This window comes from Girardinichthys multiradiatus, chromosome 21, assembly GCF_021462225.1.
Source record: "Girardinichthys multiradiatus isolate DD_20200921_A chromosome 21, DD_fGirMul_XY1, whole genome shotgun sequence".
Classification (NCBI taxonomy): Eukaryota; Metazoa; Chordata; class Actinopteri; order Cyprinodontiformes; family Goodeidae; genus Girardinichthys; species Girardinichthys multiradiatus.
Window position 1 is genome coordinate 33,548,770 of NC_061813.1, and position 26,932 is coordinate 33,575,701.

General features: G+C 41.3%; 1 protein-coding gene across 5 annotated transcripts in view; it reads left to right on the plus strand.

Moving 5' to 3' along the window:
* LOC124857754 (rho GTPase-activating protein 21-like) overlaps window positions 1–26,932 on the plus strand; it is a 100,381-nt gene that overhangs the window by 19,859 nt on the left and 53,590 nt on the right. Inside the window, exon 1 of one of the 5 annotated variants that reach the window (XM_047349170.1) lies at window positions 19,845–19,862. The exons of 2 other annotated variants lie outside the window; for them this stretch is intronic. Coding sequence is in view for 2 of the 3 variants with exons in the window: in XM_047349165.1 (XP_047205121.1) it covers window positions 26,248–26,568 (321 nt within the window). In the remaining variant the exon portion in view is untranslated. Of the gene's footprint in view, window positions 1–19,844; window positions 19,863–26,046; window positions 26,569–26,932 lie in introns of those variants that run through there. 2 more of the 5 variants (XM_047349165.1, XM_047349166.1) reach the window with 2 other exon arrangements.

Here is a 26,932-nt window from a genome sequence, read left to right on the forward strand (position 1 = left end):
GGAATGTTGACAACACTAGTAACGTTTCTTACCGCGAAACAAACCTTCATCACGGCCAGGATCAGCTCAGTCCAAGGCGGCGCACTCAGCTCATCTTCTTCTACTCCGTCTGTAACGTTAACAGCAGCGCGACCAACTACCGTAACAGCAGTTGTTGCGAGCAACATGCTCACTCGCGCTTTTTAGCCCCGGCTACCGTAGTAAGTCTACACACAACATTTCTCATTTGCAAAACGCTAAAATCTGGGACATTTCCGGCGACAGCTTTAGCCTGGGACAGGTCGTCTAAATTGGGGACGTCTGGTCACCCTACACTACAAGACACTTGGTTTTATCTGAAACGCAGTCATATTCAAAGTAATCCCAATTTGGATTCTGGCGCTTTATCCCAAGTTTTGCTGACATGACGTTAGGTGTAGACGAACTGCACAGATGACTTGACTGACGTACCCGCCATCTTCTGGCGTAATGCGGCAGAGCAAAAAAAAAAACAACAGCAACCCGAGACTAGACTTCATACTTATGCATGAGACACACAAACAAAAACTAAGCACATTATCTCTATAAATTCAGATAATTTTAGTTAATTTTGTGAACACTCATTACAGTTTCAGTTAGTTTTCGTTTTTTTGCAAAGTCTTGTTTTTTATTTCAGTTAATTAAAATGTTTTTTTACTTCTAGTTTTCGTTATTTCATTAGTTTTTGTTAACGATAATAACCTTGGTGATTAGAACATAGCGTTGCATGATTAGAGCGTATCGTTGCGCAGTTAGAACGTAGCGTCTGGCTTTTAGAGGACAAAAGTTCCTTTTTACCAAGAAATGTAAAGTTTTTTTAAAAATGCCTTATAAGTTCTATCCAACTAACCACTAACATCAGAGACTTAAAGGTGATATTAATGTAAATCATACTTTTTCTTTTATTACTTATTGCTTGTTTACAAAACATCTTTGGAGCAAATGCTAACGTTTAGCTTTTGTTCATGTTTACCCTTATCTTTCCTTATGCTGGAAGAATATCGTGTTTTGTTACACAGATATTGACGGTGAACTCAGTCCTCATGTTTATGGTATAAACCTACTTATACTGTCCAAATTCTGTGTTCATCAATCGAAGTTCTCATATCGTAAGCCAAGTTTCATTGAATTACTTTTGTATATAAACCACTAAATTTTCTCTACTGGATTGCAAAAATAAAGGCTTAGAAATGTGTCATCTTTTAAACATTTAATAAACTTGTTTAGTTTTGTGTGTTTGAACGATTTGTAACCCCTAGCATTTTGTGTTTATGGCATACTCAAATTGTATCCTTTTTGTCTATTTCCTTCTTACTCCTTTCTGTGTTGCTGCCAACTTGATGTGTGCCGTGTTCCATTTAGTTGTTCCTTATAAAGCTTGAAAAAAAACCACAAAAAAAAACCTGGGAAGCACACCTCGACTCCGGGAGCTCAGACCGACCGAACATCGTCACTGGGCCATCCGTGTCCATAAGGCTAATATTGAAGCAAATGAATAGCCTGCAACTGCAGTGTTCAGTATGTTTTCTACCAACAGCAGTCATACTGGAGGTTTATGCTTGTGGACACCCACCCCCAACTTTCCAGGTCAAAAATTCTGACTTCACAGGGTGGTTCCTGTCAGGTTTTAGCTTGGGAAATATTACAAAGCATACTCTGTTTAACTTTGAAATTGTGATTTTTTTTCCCCCCGGTAATAAAATAGTGCCTGTCCTCCTCTTATTATTGATGTTTTGCGGAGATCTACTTTAAATGCCTAGATTTTGGAAAACTGGTTCTGGGAGACAATAAATCAGCCTCCACACAGTTGGATTTGAGGTATGTTTTCACAAGGAGACGTGATTTGCTTTTTCAATTCCTCTTTCTTATGTTCCAACTAAAATAAAGTGCTTAATCTTAATCGAAAATGTATTGAAATTGGCCAATTTCCTGTTTATGGCTTTAACTGTGATCAGCGGATCAAAATTTTTTTTCTCCTGTTTATTTATTGGATTAACACTGAAAAATCTTAATATGTTGTTTCAAAAAATGTTTAATTGTATCGCGTCTATAGTTTAATACTAGATTTTGGTGAGAAGTCCACTGCCTTAATATGATTTCAGTTTTATTTTTACTTTAAAATAAACTTTTATTCTGCAGCTTGGAAGTCCACTGAGACTATATTTAAAATAGTTGATGAATCCTTTTAAATTGAATTCTAACTAGCTTGACTAATATACAAAGTATCTGTCACATACTAAGCTAAAAAATGATCAAAGCATGATTTAAACTCTTATTGTTATTTTACTTGTGAGGAATACACATAACGTGGCTCTGGGGGCAAGTTAAACCCCCAGTCAATGGACCCAAACCTCAAAGACAACACAGATTAATCATTCATAGATGAGAAAACCAATTATACGTGGAATTGCTTGCATCAGGGTAGAGGGGGGACCCCGGGGACTCTGATTGGCCCACCTGCCCTCTATCTCTGAGGGGTTGGGTGAGGTGACCGTCTTTGTGTAGGAAGAGTGCAATGTGCAGGTCCCTTTCTTTGTTTGGGAGGTTCTGGCTCTGAGCTGTCATGTGGGGGGTTGGATCTGTCACTGGTGAATCTGTCAACCTTCTGCTGATGAACCATATCCAGCATGGTGAGGCAACGTGGGAGGGGCTTGGTTTCTGTTGGCAAAATATGATGCAAGATAAACTGACAAACTTATGCTTTACGGCATTTATGGGACATTTCGTGAACACAACTAGGGGACTGTCCATCAAATCGGTTAGTTCAGTGTTTCCTGTCCATCCAGGAAACACTGAACAGACTCTCTGTCCGTCCATTCATCCATCTGTCTCTTCTTCCCTCCCTCAATCCTGCCTGCCTGCCCACCTGCCTAAAGTCTATTTATAAAATGGGTCACAAATGGACTGAGGACTCTGCTAATTTGAGTTTGGAAAAATGTGGAATTTGGTCCTAAGAATGTGTAGGAAGCCAGCTTTTTATTTCCAAAGTTAATCTTAAGACCCCTACCTTTGTGTTTTAGGAACTAGCCCAGCTGCTGGAAACGCCACATTAATTCATTCTAGTGAGGTTATGTTTCAGGAAAGAAAATCTTAAAGCTGGTAACCCAATTGTTTCCTGTCTCTCGAGGGTGTTTGTTTGAATTAAACATATTTTTTGACAAACCCATAGGTAGTATATGCAATCATCAATTTTCTTTTTTTATTACAGAGACATAGTAAGCTGCAGATTGATTCCTAATCAAATGATGTCAGGGTTCATCCTTAAAATAATGCAGGAGGATAGAATGATGCTGTTTGGTTTCTTTGTGGTTTTATGTAGACAGCTGGCTTGTTACCAGTGGTTTGACTCACCGCAGTATTGTCTGTCCCTTTCTTTCCTTCCAACTCTATCTCTCCTTTGTGGGGTGAAATTCCAGTCTGTTGGCTGGCACAATTGCACATTTATTAGCATCTGAAAGCAGCTGAGGGGTATTGAGCTGGGGTGGGAAAAGGGCGAGGGAAGGGGAGGGTTAAAACTTCTAAATCCTGTCCTCAAAGAGGTCAGAACTATGTTCCACCTCCAAGAACATGTTTCTGTATATTTCATCATAAAATGGGAACAGCAGAAGAAGCCATTGATTGGATCCTGCTGTAATTGGCAACTAAAGCAAGTATTTTGTTTGACTTGATTTACTTGTTGCTTGGTAATATTCACTGTGTCTTGCACAAGCAGTCAATATATACTGTATCAATTACGGACTGTCTTCACTAACAGTCCTTTAGATTCAGGAAGCATTCAAAGAACCCTCTCTACACCAGTTGAATTGGCTTCTCTTTTGATCACCTTTAATGGGAATGTAGCACAGATGCAAGTCTTAATTGTCCATTAGGATGAAGAAGAGTGTGTACTAAGGATCCCTAGTATTGGATTGGACTCAGGATGAAGGCATTTTAAATGAATAGTATCAGAGTCCTCATCTCTAATTTCATATTGTTAGTGTACTCTCTGATTTTAGGTGAACTGCAGACAGTTTGTTAAAAAAATCAGTCTAAGTTGTTGTGTTGTGTGTGACATACACCACTGTGCCATTGAATGTGCTTACTGTTACATTTAACTGAGGAATCAGGTCTCTCCTCAGCAAGCAAAGTGTTTGTCACCCTTTACGATGATTTTAATGATAAATGGGGTTCCTTCATCGTCAGGAAAAGTATGAAATTTGATTTCAGTGTTTTACTGGTCTAAGAAAATATGAAAAATCCTTAATTCCTAACTTCCTAACTTCCTTCCTTCCTTCCGTCCGTCTTTCCTTTCTTCATTGTGTCCTTTCTTATGTCTCTCCTTCTCTCCTTCATTCCTTCCTTCCTTGTGTCCTATCTTGTGTCCTTTCATCTCTCCTTCATTCCTTCCTTGCAGTTATTTTATGTGCTTCCTTCTCTTCTTTGTCGCTTCCTTGCTTGTGTCCTAACTCCTTTCCTTCTGCTTCCATCTCCCTTTCTGTCTGTACCATTGGCCTATCCAGACAGCTGTCTGTTTGAGGGGAGATAGTGCTTCTTCTTCCAGGATGCTTTTATAATTTTGAGTATATTGCAGTTAACGCAGTCCGATGATGTGACTTTGGTGGTGATGAGAGGTTGGCAAACAATATACATAAATACTTTATAAAGGATTTGTTACGTATAGTTTTGCTGCTGATGAAACGGAGCTCCAGAAAATCTGCACACTTTATTTGTGTTCAGTTCTAGAGGAATAACAAAAGTTAATTTTATCTCTCCAGAGATAAATTGTAGATTTAACTTCAATTATCTTTATGACAATTGGATTGTTCTCATAGGAGGATGAGCATCCCTTATATTGCCAAAAGTATTCGCCTTAGAGAATCATGCCATGGCCATATTATTGGTAAATATTGCAATCACGGTATGTGTTGCGATAAAACCAAATTTTCCTCTCTGTTTTTTCTCAGCTGTGCTTCCACCATTGCCTGTGACCTTTAGTATCTGGGACACTGTCATCTGTCAGGTGTGGGCATTTATCCAGCAGTGAGACTCATATTACAGACGTGTGGGATGAGTGATCTCATGGAGATATTATCCACCAGTTATTGCATCTAAAACAGTCCTTTGAGGTATACATATTTTGGTGTACCGTCATGTTGAAACAGGAAGAGACAATCTCCTAGCTGTTCTCACAACTTTCAGAGCATGAAATTGTCCAAAATGTCTTGGTCCACTGAATCAATAAGAGCTGCTTTTACCGGAACTAACAGGCCGAGTCCAACTACAGAAAAACTACCTTGCATCATAATCCTCACGGCTCCAAACTTTACAGTTGACACATTGTAGTCAGGCAAGTGGCGTCCTCCTAGCCAAACACAGACTCATCCATTAGACTGCCAGTCAGAGACTGCTCTAGAGTCCATTGGCGGCTTGCTGTTAGACCACTTCATCTGATGCTTTGCATTGTATCTGGTTGCGTGATGCTTGGATGCAGCCGGTCGGCCCTGGAAACCCATTCCATCAACCTTTCTATGCACAATTCTCGAGCTTATCTGAAGGGCCACATGCAGTTTGGAGGTCTGTAGCTATTACCTGTGCTGAAAGTTGGCGACCTCTGTGAACTCACCTAAGCATCAGCTGTCCCTGCTCTGTGGTTTTACCTGACTTGTGACTTCACGGCTGGGTTCCTGTCATACCCAGTCGCCTCCACTAATAGTTCACTGGATAGTTATAAGTAGTGTGGGAATTTAACAACTGCACTTATTGCACAGATGACATCTTATCCATTTTGTCTCAAATGTTTGGAGAAGCAGTCTGCATGCCTAGCTGCTGGATTTTATGCACACGTGGCAATGATTAGAACATGAATTTAATGATTTTAAAGGGCGAGAGAATACTTTAGGCAAAACATTGTATTTACATATATATAAAAGAAACATCAGACTTTAAAGTATCAGAACCATAAGGATAGAGCTACAGCAAAGTAGATGCAGGATTCCCTGTGAGAAGTTATCTACTGTTACAGTGTTATTGGAGTTTAATGCCCATGACTTGGTATTAAAGCAATTATCACACCAAAACAATCTGAAAATAGAAGACAGAATTTATTTCCAGCCAAAAGAGGGAAGATTATTTTTTTGAGTTTGGGAGTTTTGGAAAACACAAAACTAGTAAATGATTCTTTCTGAGATGTGTTAAAATGTAGTCTGTTGTTTGGCTGCAGCAAAGCATTAAACCACAGAGTGAAGCCCCCCACTGAGACAGGTTAATGTTTACACACAAAGCCTGGTTCAAGTGTGTTGACAGATCGTCTCGAGATGCTGAATATTTTGACTTGATGTTTTAAGACTTGGACTAACCCCTAAACTACACATTTTACTTTACATTTTTAAGGTTTTACATGTTAGACTAACACAAGGTTGTGCGTAATTGTGAACAGAATACATGGTTTTAAATAGATTTTACTAATAAAAATCAGAAAATTGTGGCATTTGTGTTCAGCCCTCCTGAGTAAATATGTTACAACCAATTTCCTCTGAAATCACTAAAGCAAGTCTTTTGTGGCACATCTACATCAGCTTTGAACATCCAGAGACTAACCTTTTCCTCCATTTTTCTTTGTGAAATAGTTCATTGGATGGAGAGTGGCTGAGAGCATTAATTTAGGTCTTGCCTCGATTCTTATTTGGCTCTATGTCTGGACTTTGACTGGGCCACTAATGATACTGCCACCAGCACATTTCACCATGGGACATTAACATTTTTGATATATATATATATATATAGATATAATGCAGTATGATAACTAACTGCTGCATCATCTGTGCTGCAGTGCTGTGGCACATCATTCTGCATTGTGAATAACAGCTGTAGTGAAAAGAGGCGTGAACAGAATGCTGATTCACAATAATACCCCCACCTCCCCGAGCAGCCACACAGAGCCACTTAATCCTGGTGACATATGTGCACGGCGCTGCAGTAAACACAATGTGGTCGGCGCCGTTTTTATCCTTTCCATGCAGGAAAAAGGTTTTTAGGTGCTCAATTTCAGCGAAACCAAGAAGGGCAGACTCGCCCTTGCAGTTGTGACCTTGGTAACGCAGAAAACGGATGGTACATTGGTAATGTGTGACGGGACAGGGAGCGGGAAAGCAGTAAATGCAGCTTGGCTTCAGTGATGACAAAATAAGGTTGGAGAAGATGCAGCTCTCTTTGCTGCATTGCAGACAGATCTGGTGGGAGCATCACCAGAGGGTGGAGCTATGTTAGCTTGAATTTTTGTGTTTCACAGGTTTCATCCATAGTATGTTTGAAGATTGCCTACTCTCCTTATTCTCTCCTTGAGGGATCTAAGAAAAATTATTTTGCTTGTTATTTCTCATCATGTCAGGTTTTTTTTTCTCAGTGTCCTGTTACTTAAGGTGCTCTTTTCTCCTCCATACATTTCAAACAGTGCGGAGTGGTTACATCATGCATGACAGCAAGAGCGTGGAGAGGATTGGAGGGTTGAATAATCCCTCTGCAGAGTCCTGACAGAGAATCTATAGATCACTGGTGTGTGTCGGTCAGCCTCTCTATCCTCTCGTCCTGCTGCTTCTAGAAGACAAACTGCTTGATTTGCAGTCTCATTCAGCCGACACAGATCAGTCAGTAGAAACCAAACAGTAAATGACACAGTGTCCTTCTCCTGTCCAAGTAGCTTTGCCATGAAATACGTCTGGTGCTGTGGATTAAATGGAAAGGTCCAAACAAAAAGAACCTATATAAACCATTAATATATATATTAACAGGCCCATGTGTCTTTTAGTGAAGACATGTCCAGTTGACGTGTCATTGTTGTCCTTAGACACAAGTATCCGTGTTCATTCAATGGGTGTTTCTTGCATTAATGGCACCGAGCCCCTGTTTGCTGCAGCCCTGCAGAAAGCAGGTAATCAGTCTTCCTCTTCTCAATAAAGCAAGGGGTGCCTGCTAAACACACATGGAGGCTAACTGTCCATCGCCATGCATAAAAGCAATAGAAAACCTGTTCAGGGTATAACTGAGAGATAAGTTATGTTTTATTATCCGCTACTCACACCCCCCCCTCTAATGCCGCCCTGCGTTACTGCCCTTATGATGCATATCAAAAAAGCACCACTGTGCGTAACAATATTTATAGGAAAATAAGAAATAAATCAGTGATGATAATAATAGTAACAGATAGAACACAAACTTATCTTTATATACTTATGCATGTATTTAGAGGCCTGATTACTGCTGATGAACTGCAGCTAAAATGAGCCTGACAGTGTCAGAGGTGACAAAGCAGTTCTCAACATGTTCTTATTTGCGTGGTTACATGTTGTTTTACAACCCGCTTTCATAAATAACACCCATCTGTTTTGCTTTTACTTTTTGCTTTTTTTTTTAAAAGGGGCCCATTTGAATGCTAGAGCGAGTGGCTCACGAGCCGACCGGTTGTTTACTGTGGAGACGAAGAACACAGCCGCCACACCCTCGCTGCAGCACTGCCAACTAATGATTACAATGCCATCAGAGAAAATTAAAGCAGGGTGCATTAAAAAAAGTCGGGTGATTGAGATGCTATATTTTAGGATGTGAAGTGCAGAGAGATGGGGCAGCAGTAAGGGGCAGGAGATGGGAAGGAAAGGGGAAGGATGAGGAGTATGAGCCCATTATTTCTTCCAGCTGGGACAGGGTGGAGTTATTTTGGCCTGGATTGTTAAGTTCTGACCCATTTGCCAGATGATTTCTTTGTGCACATTTTTAATGGAATTTAGTTTTGCAATGTTATTTTTTTAATTGAAATGGTTCTGTTTCAGAGATTTATGTAAGAACTGTAGATGTTTTGGCTGCCTTTACTTCATACTATGCCCTTCTGAACTATCAGGAAGTGAAGCGAGTGGAATGTGTGTCCTGACGCTGTAAATCAAACTGGACATCACTGTTTCCATCACCTGGTTGTGACATGTTTTATGATCTGCTGAGTGTCAGCTGAGGTACTGAAGGCAGGGCTTCCAAACTGTCTGGTGTTGTCCCGGTCTTGATACGTTTGATAAGTGTGGTATGGAAAAATTATTCCACAGATTATTACCTGTCTCTTTGTATATTTCATAAATCCATCCATCCATCCATCCATCCATCCATCCATCCATCCATCCATCCATCCATCCATCCATCCATCCATTTCCTTCTCACTGTTCTTAACATCAACCACGATGTCAAGTAGATGTGCACTAATGTGAGCAGCAGTCATAGTGTTTGCAGGTTCCATAGCCTGATTGTATCTGTTGTAGATTTATTGTGGCTTTTTGTATTTTTACATGTAAGATCTTCCAAAAATGGAGAAGATTTTGAACTTTCAGCATGAAACATGAGTAGAAACCCTGTGAAGGCGGTAACCTTATGAACTCTTTTTCTGGTCACTGTATGGTAATACCAGTCCCAAACGTTTAGGAGAAAAGGATCAACTATACATGCTGTAGCTTCAGAGAATCTTCTGCAGAGTATTTTTTCCCAAAAAATGTTTTGCCTAAAAAATCTACTAAAGCTGCAATGTTAAAACAGTGCATACTTCATTATGAAAAATACAGTTTTTTCTCGCCACTCGCCTGAATAAAGCAAAGACATTCTCTCACACGAAGAAACTTCTAACCAGTTTGCTTGAAGGAGAATTGGAAGTCAGGTGGCTAGGTCTGTGCAGGATTTACCTGTGGAAGATAATGAAAGTGTCGCTGACAGCCGTGCAGCCGCGAAACTCCTTAAAAACACGGCTTTAAAACCAAACCATACTGGCCTCACCGCATTATACTCCTCCGACAGCGTTTCGGTGCAGACCTCGGTCGTGTGGTTTTCATCCTTGTCTCTCATCTCTTCATTATTCAATTATACAGCTAAATACGTTAGGTCTAGCATTAACCGTGAGGAGGAACCACTGTATGGAGGGAAGCAGTAAAGATTCACCATGGGCTCTTTAGTCACGCTGAGGAGATTTGCCTGGTTTGTGTTTAACTGGGAATTCGCAACACAGCCATACTCTACATGTATGTGCAGTTGGATTTAAAACAGATGGAACCTCAGAAAAAGAGATAAAATACCGTGCAAAAGTCTCAACTCATTTCCTTGTCTCCCTGTGTCCTTCCTTCTTTCCTCCTTTCCTTTCAGTCCTTGAGTCCATATATCCTAATTTCCTTTGTTCCTTCCTTCCATCCTTGTGTCCTCCTTCCCTTGTGTCCCTTTGTCCTTCTTTCCTTGTGTCCTTCCTTTCTTCATTCCTAGTCTCCTTTTTGCTGTCCTTCCTTACTTTTTGTTTTTTCAGATATATTTAGAGCCTTCAGAGTGACCTTTAATATTTAATATTTTAAAATGAACATAATAGACTGAGAATTATGGAGAGCTGAGTCTGGTTAAGTATCTTTACATGAATAATGTGTAGGAACCCTGTTTGAAAGTGGTCTTACAATGCTTTCACACCAAACCTTTGGAACGTTTGGACTGTGCCAGAGTCCAGTTTCTGGAGTAGGTCACGCCAGTGTCCAAAATATTCCGTTGCAACTGCATGACTTTGTTTGACCCGGTAAAAAAAAAATCTGTGTGAAAGCATACCAGGCCAACTGAAGGTGTGAATTTTCTCACATTTACTGATCCCTGAACCGATACCTCGACCAAACCCTGAACCCGACCCTAATCAAAATTCCACCACAATTACTGAAAGTATTCCAAAAGCGTTTTTTGAACCTTGGCTGTATTTTCTTGCAATTTCTATTAAAACATAGACTTAAACGGGACAGAAACCCTAAAACTATTCTTTCTGGAAAGTATGGAATCTCAAAAAAAGCGTCTGTACCAACCGGGGCACTGATTCACCCATCAGTCCCAGTGGGGGCATCCATCAATGTAACTCAGGGCTCTTTTGTCTTTCTCACTGTGAAAGATGATTGTTGATTGGCCCTGATGGTCATGTGACTTTGTACCCACATGCAATCTAAACGGAGCCGTGGTTGCATGCGCACATGTATGTGAGTAAACACAGCATCAGCACACACGCAGGCAGGCAAACAGTTGGACACACTTACTCAGGGCCTTTCTGTGGCTTCAACATTCTTGTAGGCGTATCTCACCAACTGCTTTTAATCAGCCAGGTCACGAGGCGCTCCAGATGGGCCTCAGGGCAGGGTGGGACTGCAGTGGACACGACGGAGGTGGAGGGGGCCCGAGTTTGTAACAGTCAACATATCTGTGCCTCTTCTCCTCCTGCTCTCTCGGCTCGGCGTCCCTACCCGCCTTCTATTGCGTCACCCTCCTCAGAGACCTGTGTTGGACAGCGTTACACCACCCCGGCCCTGCTGTACTCAGCCTGACACTCAAATCTTCTAACAGTATTTTACTAGATTAAGGGATTTCTGTGGAGCGGTTCTCCAGGATATTTTTGCAGTCTGAAGATGAAGATGCACATTATGGTTTACAACTGTTTGTTTGCCTTATATGAGGTCATTATAATTAAATAGTTGGTCAGATGACATAGCTTGCATGAAAAAGTGTGCAATCTTTTTGATTGGTGCACAGTGTTGCTAAGTAATTAATCCCTTCAGTTGTTCAACATTCACTCTTGCTATTCTTTGTCGGAATATAATTATACAGTTAGCTGTTTAGTCTCCCTTTTTTTATGTTGTACTGTATGAAGGTTCTTTAGAAAAGAAACAAGCCCATAGTATCACGATCCTTCGCCATATTTAACAGTTAGCAGGAGGTGCTATTCCACATATTCATCCTGTGTCAGTGTTTGTTGCCAAAAATCAATCCCTCATCTCCATTTAAAGTCCCAGTAGTGCATAGCATCTCCACACGTTTATGTTTGTGATGGTGTGAAATTCTTCTTGTATGCCACTCAATCATTTGGCATGTTAATAATAATCGGTTGCTGTGCAGACTTGGTGAGCTCTTGTTTTTAACTCCATTTACCATCCTGATCGCTGTGTGTGTGTCCTCATCCAGCCATATTTATCCCAGCTTTAGTTGTTTTAACATTTTATTTTTGCTCTGGCTATAGATATGGGCAGGTTTAGATGAGTTACTACACTCATAGCTATTTCCTACCTTACTAGAAAGTCATGTTCCTTTGTCTTTCCCTTTTTGAGGAGTATGTAATAGAAATCAGCATGTGTTCTACGTCACATTTATGCCCATTTCCTGCCTGAAACACTGTAAATTAAGGCCACTAGCGCCACAAAATCTTTAAAAAAGATGCTTCAGTTAAAATATAGGAATAACTAATGCCAGTTAGTGATGGCATAGGTGATTCTTAAAAATAGAAGTATTGCAATTAAAGGTTGGATTTCTAAAACACAATTTCCAGATTTTTAGATCATGCAACTAAAAGGAAGATGAGTTCTTTCTTTTCTTTTTTTTTTCGTCTTGTACACTGATGTCATATCCATTTGCACACTGTTCTTAATATTTAATTAATGATGGCAATAAAGGATTCAAACTATTTTTAAAGGTTTTCTCAGTAGATAAATAATATATCTTGCTGCTGCAGAACTGCCTCTTACTTTGGTTGTGTTGCTGATTTGCTGCACTGATGGCGTTATGCATCAGAGCAGTGCTGCAGACCGACGCCTGCTGCTATTCCTGACACGCCGTTGGAACACTGCTGTCAGTAGGACTGCTTAGTTTAGTGGCTGATCCTGTATCTCCTATAAGGATTAAAGAGGTTATACCAATAGGATCCACACTTTGATGGCTTCCATTGCTGATGTCTGCACATTTACCAACTGGTTCCTAAAATAATTCTGCATATTCTCTTTGTTAATACCTTCAAACTTTTGCCTGACCTTTATTTCTAATGTTTAGGCCTTTTTGTGCTGTCCAGTGTTATGTTGATGTTCAATGATGGGGAAACACCTTATGAAACAAAAAAATTGAAAAAATCAGATTTTTTCCACAAATACTTGCAAGTCCAAACATTTTGATGTTGTGATAGTTAACTATGTTTCAGCAAGTTTTATTCTCAATCAGTAGCCGTTTAGAAGCAGATTTAGAGCTTAATCAGGTGCTTTCGCTCACAGCCTCACTCACTTCTTTTCCCACAGGACACAAACACAGACCGAATCCCCCCCACCTCACTCCACCCACCCCACCCCCACCCCCTCCATGGGGTTTGCTGGTGAAACCATCTGGTCCTCAGTCTGGGCTTACAGTACCACAAACAGTCCCTTCTCTTTTTCATTTACAGTTGCAAATCAGGTGACACCTTCTACAAACCAGCATTCCTGAGTCAGAGTGTTGGAAATAATTTTCTTGAAATTACATTTAATGAATTACTTTCTGGAGCATAGATCCAGAAAAAGAAATAAAAACAGAACTGACATGATTTTTATACAGAGTTTGGTTTGAAAGAAATCATTGTGGTTACTGTTATGATGCTACAGCAGAGACAGATTGTTAAGAACCGTTAATGACATATGGTCCGCAAAGATCTACTGATACATCAACCACAGCTCAAGTCTCTAGTCTTTAGAACACAAGTCTAAATCAAGTCTTAAGTTGTTAGAGCGTGAATCTAAGTCAAGTCTTGAATCTTTAGAGCACAAGACTTATTCAAGTCTTGAGTTGTTTGAGCACAAGTCTTGTATCTTTGTGTCTGTCTAGTCTGAAGGCTTTAGAGCCTGAGAATAAGAGCAAGTCTTGAGTTTTTAGATCACAAGTCCAAATCAAGTCTTGAGTCTTTAGAGCACAAGTCTTATTCAAGTCTTGAGTTGTTTGAGCACAAGTCTTGTATCTTTGTGTCTATGTCTAGTCTGAAGGCTTTAGAGCCTGAGAATAAGAGCAAGTCTTGAGTTTTTAGATCACAAGCCCAGATCAAGTCTTGAGTTGTTGGAGAGTGATTCAGAGTCAAATCTTTGAGTCTTTAGACCACAAGTACAAGTGAAGTCTGGAATCTTTACAGAGGGAGTCCAAGTTAGGTCAGTATTTAGACCTTGAGTCTAGGTCAGATTTGAAATCTTCAGACTTTTAGTCCAAGTCAAGTCTTTGTTGATGCAACCTAAGTGACTCGGGTCTAAGTACCAGTAGTAATACAAGATCATAGGACAGGTTTAGGCCTGTAACAGAGTTCACAAGTGCATCTACATAGCAGCAATACATGGTTTGGGTTTTATTGTGTGTGATGGTTATAAAGAAATCTCATTGTTAGGCAGTTCCTGTAAAGGGTTAGTCATCAGTCAACTTGGACTCATTTACTCCAGATTAAGAAAATACAGACCAACAGAGAAGCAATTTGTCAGCCCTAAAGCTTCGGGGGTCTCAGCTCTCCCTGGACAGACATGGGAGGAAAACATTCCAGTGAAAATTGGTGGAGTTACTCCACACTGTGGGGAAGAGAGGTGGAGATCTAAATGGCCGTTTCGTCTGCTCATCTAGCCCTTGTCCTTTATTGCATAATGGAGTTTTTTGGACAGGCTTGCAGGGAGCAGAATGGGGCAGGTCTAAGAAAAGCAGGGACTGTTGAAGAGCCTTTGAAGTCAGCTGTTTGGGTAAACACTCAGCTCTAAAGGAATGCTCGATTCTGTTGAGAGGTTTGAATGAAAGCAGAGAGACCTTTCCACCCAGGAGCATGGCAGATGGCAGCCGAAAACCTGCACTTTCCCTGTAAACGGCATCAACCAGTGAGATGTTCTCAACCGAGTGACGTTAGAGCTCAGCTTCCCCCCTCGGCTAATACAGGACTTTGCTGTTCGGTGACACCTGTCCCGCCTGCTACAAATCCCGTCTGTCTTTGTCTGCATCACATGAACTCACTTGAACCCTCAACAGTGCTGGGAAATGTTCGCTGAGTGCCTATCCTTGGAAGGACTCTTACTTTAACCCACAGTTAAAGGCTGTTTCTAGCTTAAAAATATCCTAGAAGCTTTTATAACTCTGAAAAAAAGAGTTAATCTGAAAAAGAGATATTTTGTTCATAAGGGGGGGGTGTTTGGATGACTCAAGTTTAATCAGTGGTTTACCTTCATTAGAAAGATTAGAAAGCTGAATTAGCTTCATTCCTGCATAAAAAATCTGAAGTAGAGCCAAATAGGGGGCAAAGTCCACCATCTAAAAGTGCTTAAATTATGAGGTGGATGAGCAACTGTGCTTGGCACTTTAGCATTTTACTAATGGTGCTCAAAACAGTTTGTGAATTTCTCAGCCAATGTTCATTGTGCTAAACTAAATATAGAGCCACCTAAAATATTTGCCATCTTGATGTTTTAGCTCAAGCAAATCTCATTTCTCATTTCTCTAATTTCTTTACATTTTACTGTTAAGGAGCAAGATTTTTTGGTAATTTTTAAAGTTGGTCTCGGTCAGTTCTCCAAGCTTTCTAAACAGCTCTCCTGGGTCAGCTTGTCACGATACTAATATTTCAAATTCCATACCGATACTAAGAAAAATACTAATATAGACAAATAATATTTTGTGTACTTAAGTTTAATCCTTTTTGTTTATTTCTTTCATACTCCTTTCTGTGTTCTTTTCAACTTGAGGTACCCCATGTTCTGTTTAGTTGTTCTCAACAAAGGTTGGGGAAAGAAAAGAACAAAGCATTGCGTGGTTCTGAATTGCGCACACATCAATCTGTCTGAGATTTGGTTGCGTGGCATTTGGGCCAGGAGGGAAACCCAGACATCCCTTTCTCCAGTGACACTTTCCTGGTCATTTTGGGGGGACCAAAGGTGTTCTCAGGTGCCCAAACCAACTCATTCGGACTCCAGGCTACTCCTGGATGACAGAACAGCTCACCTTATCTCCAAGGCAGAGTTTATCCACCCTACAAAGGAACCATAGTGAAGCTTCCAGTGAAGATCTATATGGAACTTGAAAATTAGGAGTTGCTCTTATTGGCTTCTTCTTACTACAGAAGAGGCCCCAATCTGTCTGGCCGTCTCCCACTCCATCCTACCATAGCTTACCAAGATATTTGAGCTCCTTTGTTTGAGGCAAAGATGGGGAGCATTCAAACTGTTGCTGATTTAAAACCATGACCACAGACTTAGAGGAGCTGACTCTCATCCCAACAACACTGGGACATCATTTGCTGCCAAATGAGCAGGGAAGGCCCACTTCATCCCTGCAGCAACACAAAACGAGCTGACAGATGTTTTCCCACAGAGATGAAAACGAACTCTAATCCCATCCCGGCAGATCTTTTGCCACATCACAGCTGTAAAGTCAGTTTGCTGAGATGCAGCATGATGTCACAGAGGGAAGTTATGGGCGTCCCTGAAAACGTCTGCGTCGATGAAGCCTCTGTGGCTTAAGTCAGAGATCTGAAGTGCAACAACGAGCACAGAGAAGGAGGTAGTTCGGGGGACACACCCATCAGCAGAGAACAGAGGAATCAATAGCGGGGGAAAGAAAATCTAAATGCTCCAGGTTAGAGAAAGCACAATGCTGCTTTCCAGAAACCTTTAATTAAAATTCACCCTTTCAGGATCTAAACTTTTTGTCTTATAAGGGGTAATTTCATATAATATATATTTTCAACCCTTTCGGTCAGCCCAGGGTTTTGTGTGTGTTGTTTTAAGGGTGTGTCCCACAGTCTTCATCAGTGCTGGCTCCAGTACAGGCTGCACAACTCACTTCAGATCTGTCCCAAACCACATCACCTACAGTCCAATGAATGCTTTAGCAGCAACGCAATGCCATGCAATGTTTATGTCAGTGTCTACGTTTATTTGAGGTTGGAAGCCACCAGAGCCAAACATCAGCATAACCTTTATACATGGTAGAGCAGAGAAATGTTTTCATAAGACTTTGGAAGTCTTTTCCCTGTCAAGTAGTTCATAACTTGTGTTCTTATAAGACAGAATAAGGAAAGGAAATGCTGATCGCATAGACACAGAAGCCATTTGCAGACTTAAAGGCAATTTGTTCAGTGCATCATTTGCTCTGCTTTCATCTCTTTTGTACACTTTTACCCACCTTTTATATTCTAGCATTTTTAGAGGTGCATCAATCAGGTTTTCTTTCTATCTATTGCAATTTTTCTTTCTAAGGAACATAAAATACATAGAAAAGCAATGTGTGGCATCCTCTTTGATGAAGTAAGTTTTAAATCCAACACAATTAGGATGAATTACAACTTTCTTCATTATATATCAGAAACAAACTTCCTGGTTGTGTGAAAATAGAACTGCTGCTGCACCTGAGGGAGGTCATCATGAGACACGTGCAAAGCATTCTCTGCCAAGATAAATATTTTATATCGCGTTTGAGAAGAAGTATTTTTAGAATTTGGCTGCATGAATTTTAAATCCGAGTTTTGAATGTTTTACAAGATGACGAAGGAAGCTGAGATGGATTTAGGAGAGGAGATGTTTGGTTTCTTGCATGGAGACAGTTAAAAGACCACAGGATGCACAGTATGTTGACTCACCATCGTAATTGCATTGTGCAGCATCCATGCATGCAGATTCTACATGTCAGAATATTTCTGGTCTGTTGGAAGAACGTTCCCAGAAGTTGTCCTGATATGAAGCAGCTCAAGTGATGGAACATCCTGACTTTAAGTTTTACATTCATACATTAATTGTATTTCTAATGGAGAGAATCAGGCTGACTTTAGGCTCTGGTTGTAACAGTCAAAAAGTGGGGAAAACTGATGAAAAACACCCTTTAAAACACTGATACCTTAAAAATGTTCTTTAAGTTCAGTACTGTTAGAGCATAGACTCGCCCTAGACTATATTCTGTATTTATGAATAATAGACTCATACAATGTGTCATTCAGCTGAGCACAAGAAAACGTCTTGAAAGGCTGGGTGTTTTTCTGCATCTACGTGCTTTCTCAATAGTGTACCACAGAATGTAGAGTCTTCAGGTATTTGTGTGGAATTAGTGCCCTTTACTCAGCCGCCATTTTTCCACAGCGGTCAGACCTTACACCTCTTCCATGTGGGCTCTTTGAGAAGCACAATGTTGGCTTTCTCTAAGAGAACCTTCAGACAGATGGAAAACCGGAGTTTACATTTAGGGCGGGCAGGACGGTCTTTCCACCAATTATGGCTAAGAACCGAGTAGTTGTAGGAACCGCTTTTCAGGGGCTGGCGGTTCAGGGTGATCTTTGTCTACTTTTGTATTAATTTGCCCTCAGAGATTTTGTCAGCCTACTGGGGTTCTAACACAGCCTGGAAAAGTTTGCAACGGTCTGGAGTTTGATTTGGTTTATTTTCCAGGCCGGGATAAGAACAGGGAAGAGAAGCGAATTTAAAGAATATGTCCAGAGTTTTTATTCCCTCTTACATTGTCCAAAAATTGTATCCATTCGTCCGTCCATCCATCCATCCGTCTGTCCATCCATCCAGTTGTCTGTTGCTCCGTCTGTTGTTCCTTCAGTCCGTTCTATAATTTATGTTCTTTTCAGCGTCCCATAAAGCAAGCCTGACCCTTGTACAAATATCTGCCATAGACTAATTCAGATCTTTAGTGCTTATAGGGGAAATGTGATTTAAAAGGACCGTCTGAGGAAGCATGGCACACTGACACAAAACATCTGGAGGAACCCTGAAGGACTGTCCCAGACTGGGACAGTCAGACTATGTCAGTTAAGTGGCCGAATCCAGGTAATGGCAGGGCGTGTTTCATGTGTCGCAGCCGGGTTGTGAAGCAAGATGAGATGATGGTTGTTGATGTTGACCTGAAGCAGGGGGTTTATCTTACATCAGATTGTCAGTCTGACATTAGGACAAATGTGTCTTCATTACCACTGTCTGATGAATCTCGTCATCTCCACCTCTACTGAGCCACATGGGCTTATTCCCCCGAGGGTGAGGAGTGATGCAACATTCAGAAATGGCCGATTCAGGAGGAGAAACATATTTGATGCTTTTGTATAGAGAGCAGCTGCTGAGGAGTGAATGAGCAGCTTCCTGAATGCTTGATTGGCAGTGGTGTTTGTCTGAAGGTGTCAAGGGACCTGCGGAGACAATTGCCCCTATCGAGCAGGGCTCCTTCACTAGTGAATTCAGAGCTCATGCTCTCCCCCATTATGGTTTCATTCTTTTTGTTCTCCCTACTCTTCACTGTAGATTCATAGAAATCCACCTCATTCGGACTCTTTTTCTCCTGGAAGTTTTTGTTGTTTCTTTCTCCTGCCCTCCATACAGATGGTCTCCTTAGCAAACAGTGGATTTTGATGGCTGTTTCTCGCTGGCGGAGGAGAAGAGATGCACTGGGTCGTAAATACGTGGTCGCCATGACTCACTGGGAGTTAAACCGGTGGATTTGGAGCTGTTGCGTCATGATTTTTGTTTGGGTTGGACATCTCTCAGAATGAAAAGAAAACTTGTGCCAAGTTCATGTGCTCACAACTGAGGCATGTAGGAGAAGGAGTCTTTTTGCAGATCTGAATCCTGCATGCTTCATTCACTGTAGCATCACTGCTAATGTGTGTGACTGTGGACAGTTTTATCAAAACTTTAAGAACATTAGGACATAACATTCCTTTTAACATTTATTCAACAACAGTTATTGTAAGGATTGTTATTATTTAGATTTTAATCTTATTTTAATGCAGCAGATTGGCCACACTCTATAAATGAACTCTAGAGAACTAAAGGTAGAATTAATAGATTAGTTTTCAGTCCGTCCGTTCATCCATCCGTCATCCTCCCATGTTGTTTTCTATCCATTCTTTCTTTCATACTTCCTGTTTCTGGTTTTAACAGGTTTCATGTTCAAAGTTTCTCTACTACTAAACTAATTGCCACTAATTCAAAGTTAACTTTTGTATTTATAGTTTTAAAAACGACGGAGAACTCTGGAAATTTAAGTCGAGCAAAGTATGGAAAAACTGTGGAGGAATCCTGGTCTCTGTATACAGGAAGGTACAACAAGCTCATTTCCTTCTCACTGTTGTTAATATCAACCATGATGTCAAGTAGATGTGCACTAATGTGAGCAGCAGCCATAGTTTTTGCAAGTTCCATAGCTTGATTGTATCTGTTGTAGTTTTATAGTGACTTTTTGTTGTTTTATATTTTCACAAGATCTGCCAAAAATGGAGAACTCTACAAATCTCAGATGGGAAGATTTTGGCATGAAACATGAGTAGAAACCCTGTGAAGGGGGTAACCTTATGAACTCATCTTCTGGTCCTGTTCTGGACACTGTATGGCAATGCATGGAGGAGCAGCCTATAGACTTTCTGTTCTAAAACGAAAGCTACAACAAATGCTTCAAGATTGGTTTGGCGGGGAACCCGATGCTTTTTATTTTATTTTAATGCACTATACCTCCTGTCCGCCACTAAAATTGAAACTCTCCATTAGGTATCTAATATGTATCATTGCAGTTGAAGTCAATTATTTAGATTTTGTACGCGAGTGTAAACAGTAGAGATATACAGGGGTTGGACAATGAAACTGAAACACCTGTCATTTTAGTGTGGGAGGTTTCATGGCTAAATTGGACCAGCCTGGTAGCCAGTCTTCATTGATTGCACATTGCACCAGTAAGAGCAGAGTGTGAAGGTTCAATTAGCAGGGTAAGAGCACAGTTTTGCTCAAAATATTGAAATGCACACAACATTATGGGTGACATACCAGAGTTCAAAAGAGGACAAATTGTTGGTGCACGTCTTGCTGGCGCATCTGTGACCAAGACAGCAAGTCTTTGTGATGTATCAAGAGCCACGGTATCCAGTGTAATGTCAGCATACCACCAAGAAGGACGAACCACATCCAACAGGATTAACTGTGGACGCAAGAGGAAGCTGTCTGAAAGGGATGTTCGGGTGCTAACCTGGATTGTATCCAAAAAACATAAAACCACGGCTGCCCAAATCAGGGCAGAATTAAATGTGCACCTTAACTCTTCTGTTTCCACCAGAACTGTCCGTCGGGAGCTCCACAGGGTCAATATACACGGCCGGGCTGCTATAGCCAAACCTTTGGTCACTCATGCCAATGCCAAACGTCGGTGTCAATGGTGCAAGGAGTGCAAATCTTGGGCTGTGGACAATGTGAAACATGTATTGTTCTCTGATGAGTCCACCTTTACTGTTTTCCCCACATCCGAGAGAGTTATGGTGTGGAGAAGCCCCAAAGAAGCGTACCACCCAGACTGTTACATGCCCAGAGTGAAGCATGGGGGTGGATCAGTGATGGTTTGGGCTGCCATATCATGGTATTCCCTTGGCCCAATACTTGTGCTAGATGGACACGTCACTGCCAAGGACTACCGAACCATTCTTGAGGACCATGTGCATCCAATGGTTCAAACATTGTATCCTGAAGGCGGTGTCGTGTATCAGGATGACAATGCACCAATACACACAGCAAGACTGGTGAAAGATTGGTTTGATGAACATGAAAGTGAAGTTGTGGCCTGCACAGTCACCAGATCTAAATATTATTGAGCCACATTGGGGTGTTTTGGAGGAGCGAGTCAGGAAACGTTTTCCTCCACCAGTATCACGTAGTGACCTGGCCACTATCCTGCAAGAAGAATGGCTTAAAATCCCTCTGACCACTGTGCAGGACTTGTATATGTCATTCCCAAGATGAATTGACGCTGTATTGGCCGCAAAAGGAGGCCCTACACCATACTAATTAATTATTGTGGTCTAAAACCAGGTGTTTCAGTTTCATTGTCTAACCCCTGTATATATATTTTATTTCTGAACATTGATTTTGTCTGTGGTTGAAAGGTGTCTTGGATCTTTCAAACTTGTTAAAGCTGTAGTCATTTTTACAGACCTTTCCACACTAAGTGGGCCCTAGTTTGGGTTTGTCTCATGGCTTTAGGCAGGCAGTTTCTAATATTCCCATCAGCATAATGCTTCAGTTATTTCCTCCTCTTCATTGGCTGTCTGAGTTGCTTTCCTTTCCCTGAAGAAGGACAAAAAAGATGCAGCTCCATGTGTGCACCTAAATCACTTTCTCTCCTGCTATTATGCTGGCCAGTGAGAGAGCAATAAAATTATACTATAAGCACATTGCCCAGTTAGGAGTTACTGACTCAACTGTTGGCTTCTACTCTCAGATAAAAGCATTTATTTATGCATTATATTTATTATATAACATAACTATATATATAATTTCACCTTTTTTAATTAATTAATTATATAAAGATATTTGTTTTAGTGCATTTTTATTTTATTTCTCTAAAAGCTACTTTTGAGGGTCATAGCACTCTGTACCCCCTGTTGGACACATAAAGGAAGGCTTTATGGGTGCAGCCCCCCGCAGTGAGCAGTCTGTCCCCTGGCCCTCATTAGTCAGCTCTTTGTTACAGTATGCTGTATTTCGTGGAGCTCAGATGCACTCCTCCCGGAGTTCTGAAAAAGTAGCACTGAATCGAGCCTAATCCCCCTTGCGGGACTTTCTCTTCTTCTCAGTGCCACACGCAGCCACAAAACATCCACACAACATTGGTCGCACACAAGCACTACTTTCGGGGGTTTTTTCGGCCCCATCGCTGCCTTGTGTCTTTAATCCTCGTCCAGAGATCCTGCCAGCTGCTTACAGACTGCAGCTCTGCTTCTACCATTGTTACACAAATCAGACGTGCAGATAGCCCTCTGATAAATCCACCACTTCTGAGTTTCAGCAACCTGGTTTTCAATGTGATTTTTTTCCCTCTAGAAAACATTTGAAGTGACTTTCAGAATTAAGGAAACAGAACATCGACTCGGGGTATTGCTGTGGGACGTGTTGGTCTAACCGTGGCGGCTTCCACTGGCTCTGTTTTTTTAAATCTAGTTATAATAAAAAATGCAGGTTTTGGCAATTGCTTTCACACGAAAAGTACCAGTAATTATATTTGTTTAGATTTATTTATTTTTTGTCAATAGGTTGGATACTATTTGCTTTTTTTTTTACATTGTTCTCCACAAATATTAACCGCGTATAGAAGAAAATGTATCCATCCTGTTTTTGCAAAAGGTTTTCTTTATTTGAAAGCCTGAAGATGAAAATAATGCCTTTAAAAATTATTTAAAGGTTCTTTAAAAATGCCAAAGGTTCCTAAAGGATATGTTTATAAAAAAATAATAGTTGTCTTTTTTTTTTTTTTTTTAAGTTCAATCAGCAATGAGTTTTATTTAGCAGAGCAGAGGGCGTTAACAGCTTGTTGAGTTGTAAAGTTGGCAGACCCCTGGTCTAACAGGTTTTCAGTACAACTGATGTAGTTTTACGACAAACTCGTGTGAATCCTGAAGAAGCTTCTCCTTTGTAAGTAATCCATCTCAGTTTTGGAGTTGTCTCAGGAGGTACATGTTCCCTCGAGGGCCTCAAACAACACAGTGTCAGATGTACCCTCTCATCTGATGGTTAACACCCACTCGTGGAATCTCGCAGTTCTCTGTGACCATGTTGGAGTTGACCTTGTCATCCAGGTCGCTCTCGTTAAGCTCGTTACCATCGCGCTTCTTGTACTATTGACAATACTTTGACTACACCAAAAAGTTTATTTTTCCTGCTTCAAAGAGGCGTTTAACTTCTTGTTTGAACATAGCCATCCCATTTAACCCGTTAATTGAATACTTTTGAGTCTTTCACTGGCATCTAGCGTAAAACTTATAGAGCATTTCAGAAAAAAAGAATATTATACCAACACTCAAATATGGTGGTGGTAGTGTGATGGTCTGGGGTGGCGTTGCTGCTTCAGGACCTGGACCACTTGCTGTTATTGATGAACCAGAAAATCCTGGAGGTGAACGTCAGTATATTAGCACATGACCTTAAGCTCAACCACATCTAAATGCTTCAGAAAAAGCAAAATAAAGGTGAAAGTTCAAGTCTGGATCTAATTAAGATGCTTGAGCCTAAAGAAGCCATTAATGACCCCCAATGTGGCTTAATTAATACAATTCTGCAAAGAGGAGTGGGCCGAATCCTTCCACAGTCTCTTCACAGGTTATCAGAGCATTCGATGGAAGATTTACATATTAGGTTTAGATGGTTTTCTTTCTCTCCTGAAATAAAATTTAAAAAAGCATTTTTATGGACATTTATTTGAGGATCTCATGAGGAGAAAGTCTGAGAAAGTGAAGAGAGTCTGCAGCCTAAAATCCTGTTTGCTGTTCTTCACGACGCCCACAACCACACTGAGTGTACACCAACACGTCACACTAACAAGCACCCACTCAGAAACCCGGTTCTGTGGACTCATTATTGTGGTCCTGTTTGTTGCCATGACAAAGGCACAACTTTTCTGGGTGGCCTGTCTTGTTTTTGTGTGCTTCAGGACACCAAACAACTTTCCCTGCCAACATACACTACTGGTCAAAGATTTTTGAACCCCTTTCTCATTTAATGGTTTTCTTTATGTTTACGACTATTTACATTGTACGTAGATTCTCAATGAAGGCATTAAAAGTGTGAAATGAACACATATGCAAATATGTAGCAAACCAAAAATTGGAAAATAACTTTAAATATGTTATATTTTAGAACCCTTAAAGTAGCCACCCTTTGCCGTGATGACTGAAATATTAATTGTCTTTCAATGAACCTCTGGGAAGCTCTTTCAAGGCTCTGGAAAACCATTTCAGGTGAGCACCTCATGAAGCTCATGGAGAAAATGCTAAGAGAGCAAAGCAGTAATCAGAACAAAAGGTGGCTATTTTAAAGAATCTAAAATATGAAAATATTATTTCACACTTTGTTTACTATATAATTCCATGTGTGTTCATTAACAGATCCTTTTGCCCTTGGGGAGAATCTACAATTTGAATAGTCATGAAAATAAAAAGACTATTAAGTGAGTATTAAGTACATCGAAAACTTTTGATCGGTAGAGGAATCTGGGGACTTTACTCATGTATATAATTTTTGGCTTCCACATAGACAAGTGTCTCAGCTGCCTCTATTTCTGCTATCTTTTCCGTACAGAATGCCACGGGCTAAACTGAGCCGAGGGAATGTGGTAACAAGATGCTCGCGGCCGAACGCAGAGACGGAACATTCCACGACTGGGTTCCCGATGTTGCCGTCTCAGATGGCAAATATACCTCAGAGTCAAAATAGAGGAGTGTTTGTAGTTTTGCTCATGTGGAAGACATTTCTATCCGCTGGATGCTTGCAAGGAGTATCTGTTGGAGGAAGCAAACTGGTAAATTGTGAGGACTGAGGGAGGGTTGAGGAGGTATTCCATTAGGTGTGTTGTTGGTGCAAGTTTAAATTCACACGTGTGGTGAGGACAGGAATTGGAAACAAATAGTTCTTAGAAAAGGGACGGATGTCACCGTCTTGCACATAGAACACACCTGAAGTTAGTTAGTTAGTTAGTTTCTTTCTTTCTTTCTTTCTCTGTCTGTCTGTCTGTCTGTCTGTCTGTCTGTCTGTCTTTCTTTCTTTCTTTCTTTCTTTCCTTCCTTCCTTCCTTGTGCTGTCCTTTATTCATCATTGGATACCGGTAACCAGCTCTCACTTAGTAAAATGTAATAACCGAAGGACAAAATTGAATCACTAAACCAAACTTTTATTTCTTTTTTGTTAAAGCTCTCATATGCAATCTGTCTGTATCACTGCTCACCCTTTGGTAATCAAATTAAACTGTCCCGTTGCAGCGAAACAAACCGATAAAAATGTGCCAAGCATTATGTAACTGCTGACATCAGTTAACAGCCTGAGCCATCAGACCATTGGTGCTCGGTAGCCGCCAGATGAGCTGCAGATACTCAGAGGTGGCTGGCTTAGTTGTGCATTTCTTGCTAAAGATTTCTTTGAGTCCACAAGATGCCTAATCTAAAGTCGCTGTTCTTGCAGTTGCGAAAAATTAATCCTTCTCTCCTGCCTGCTTTTCCTTCCTAATCTAAACGTTTGAAGCACCTTTAAATGTTTCCTCTTGTTTCTCATAATTTATTGATCGACCTCAGCATGTGTGAGTGCAGCAGCACGCGTATGGACGAGTGAAGGACTGAAACTTTTAAAGGCTGTCTGCAGAGGACGAGGGGAGTGAGAGAGGAAGATGAGGGAGGCAGGAAAACTTCACTTCAGGCTGCCTGGTGTGTGTGCAGGAATGTGTGTGCGCATACTTGAGGGAAAGTTCTGTGTGTCGAGTGGGTGGGTGCGTCATTGAGTCGGACAGGACTCTGTGCAGTGCACTCTCCTCCCGGCTGAGTGGAAACATCATGAGTCTGTGGGACGTCCAGGGGAACAACCCTGTTTCTGCGAATTCAATCTAAAACAGGCAGTGAATAAAGGACCGAGGCGCACAGAGGAACTAAAGGACCCTGTTTTAATCAGCCTCAGACCTGGCGATGCCATGCTGGCTCAGAGGAACGGGCTTCCTGCGGGCTGTAAGCCTGTTCGCCTGAAGGATCACCCAGAACCGCAGGATACAGAGAAGAACGCAGGAGGCTGCTGCTCCTTCTCCTCCTCCTCCTCCTCGCCGCCGTCAGGAGGCTGCCCCTGGGCTCGGCTGGCCGGCGTGGATGGCTGCCTGTCCGAGCCGTACTGCCTCTGGTTCCAGCTCCTGGCCCGTGCCTACTGGGGGGAAGTGGAACTGGGGCTCTCCAGTCCCAACAGCAGCGTGTCCTGGGCTCGGCTCCGGGAAGCTTCCAGGAAGAACTGCGTCCGATCTCGGGTAAGGCACGGTTTGGTTTCAGGGACAGAGAGCATCCTCACAGAGCCCCTTTAGGAGACGTATAGGCTTACATGAGGAGAAGAGGTCGGGGATGGCCACACTTTGCTGTGCTGCCTGAGGAATTTCATGTGCTTCATCCTGCTCTCCAGCTGCAGGGTAATCCTGTTTCACTGACCGATATCTTTTGTAACGTGAGTGTGTTTGTATGTGTTTGGATAAGGTTTCGTTTATTGTTGTTGGCCCCTTTGTAGGGTTCAGGGTGAAACTCTCTGTTTGCTGTCGGAGGAAAATGTTCAGGCTAATATTCTCCTCAATCCTGCCAAGCTACAGTTTCTGATTCTAACTAAAGAACTCACTTTAACAG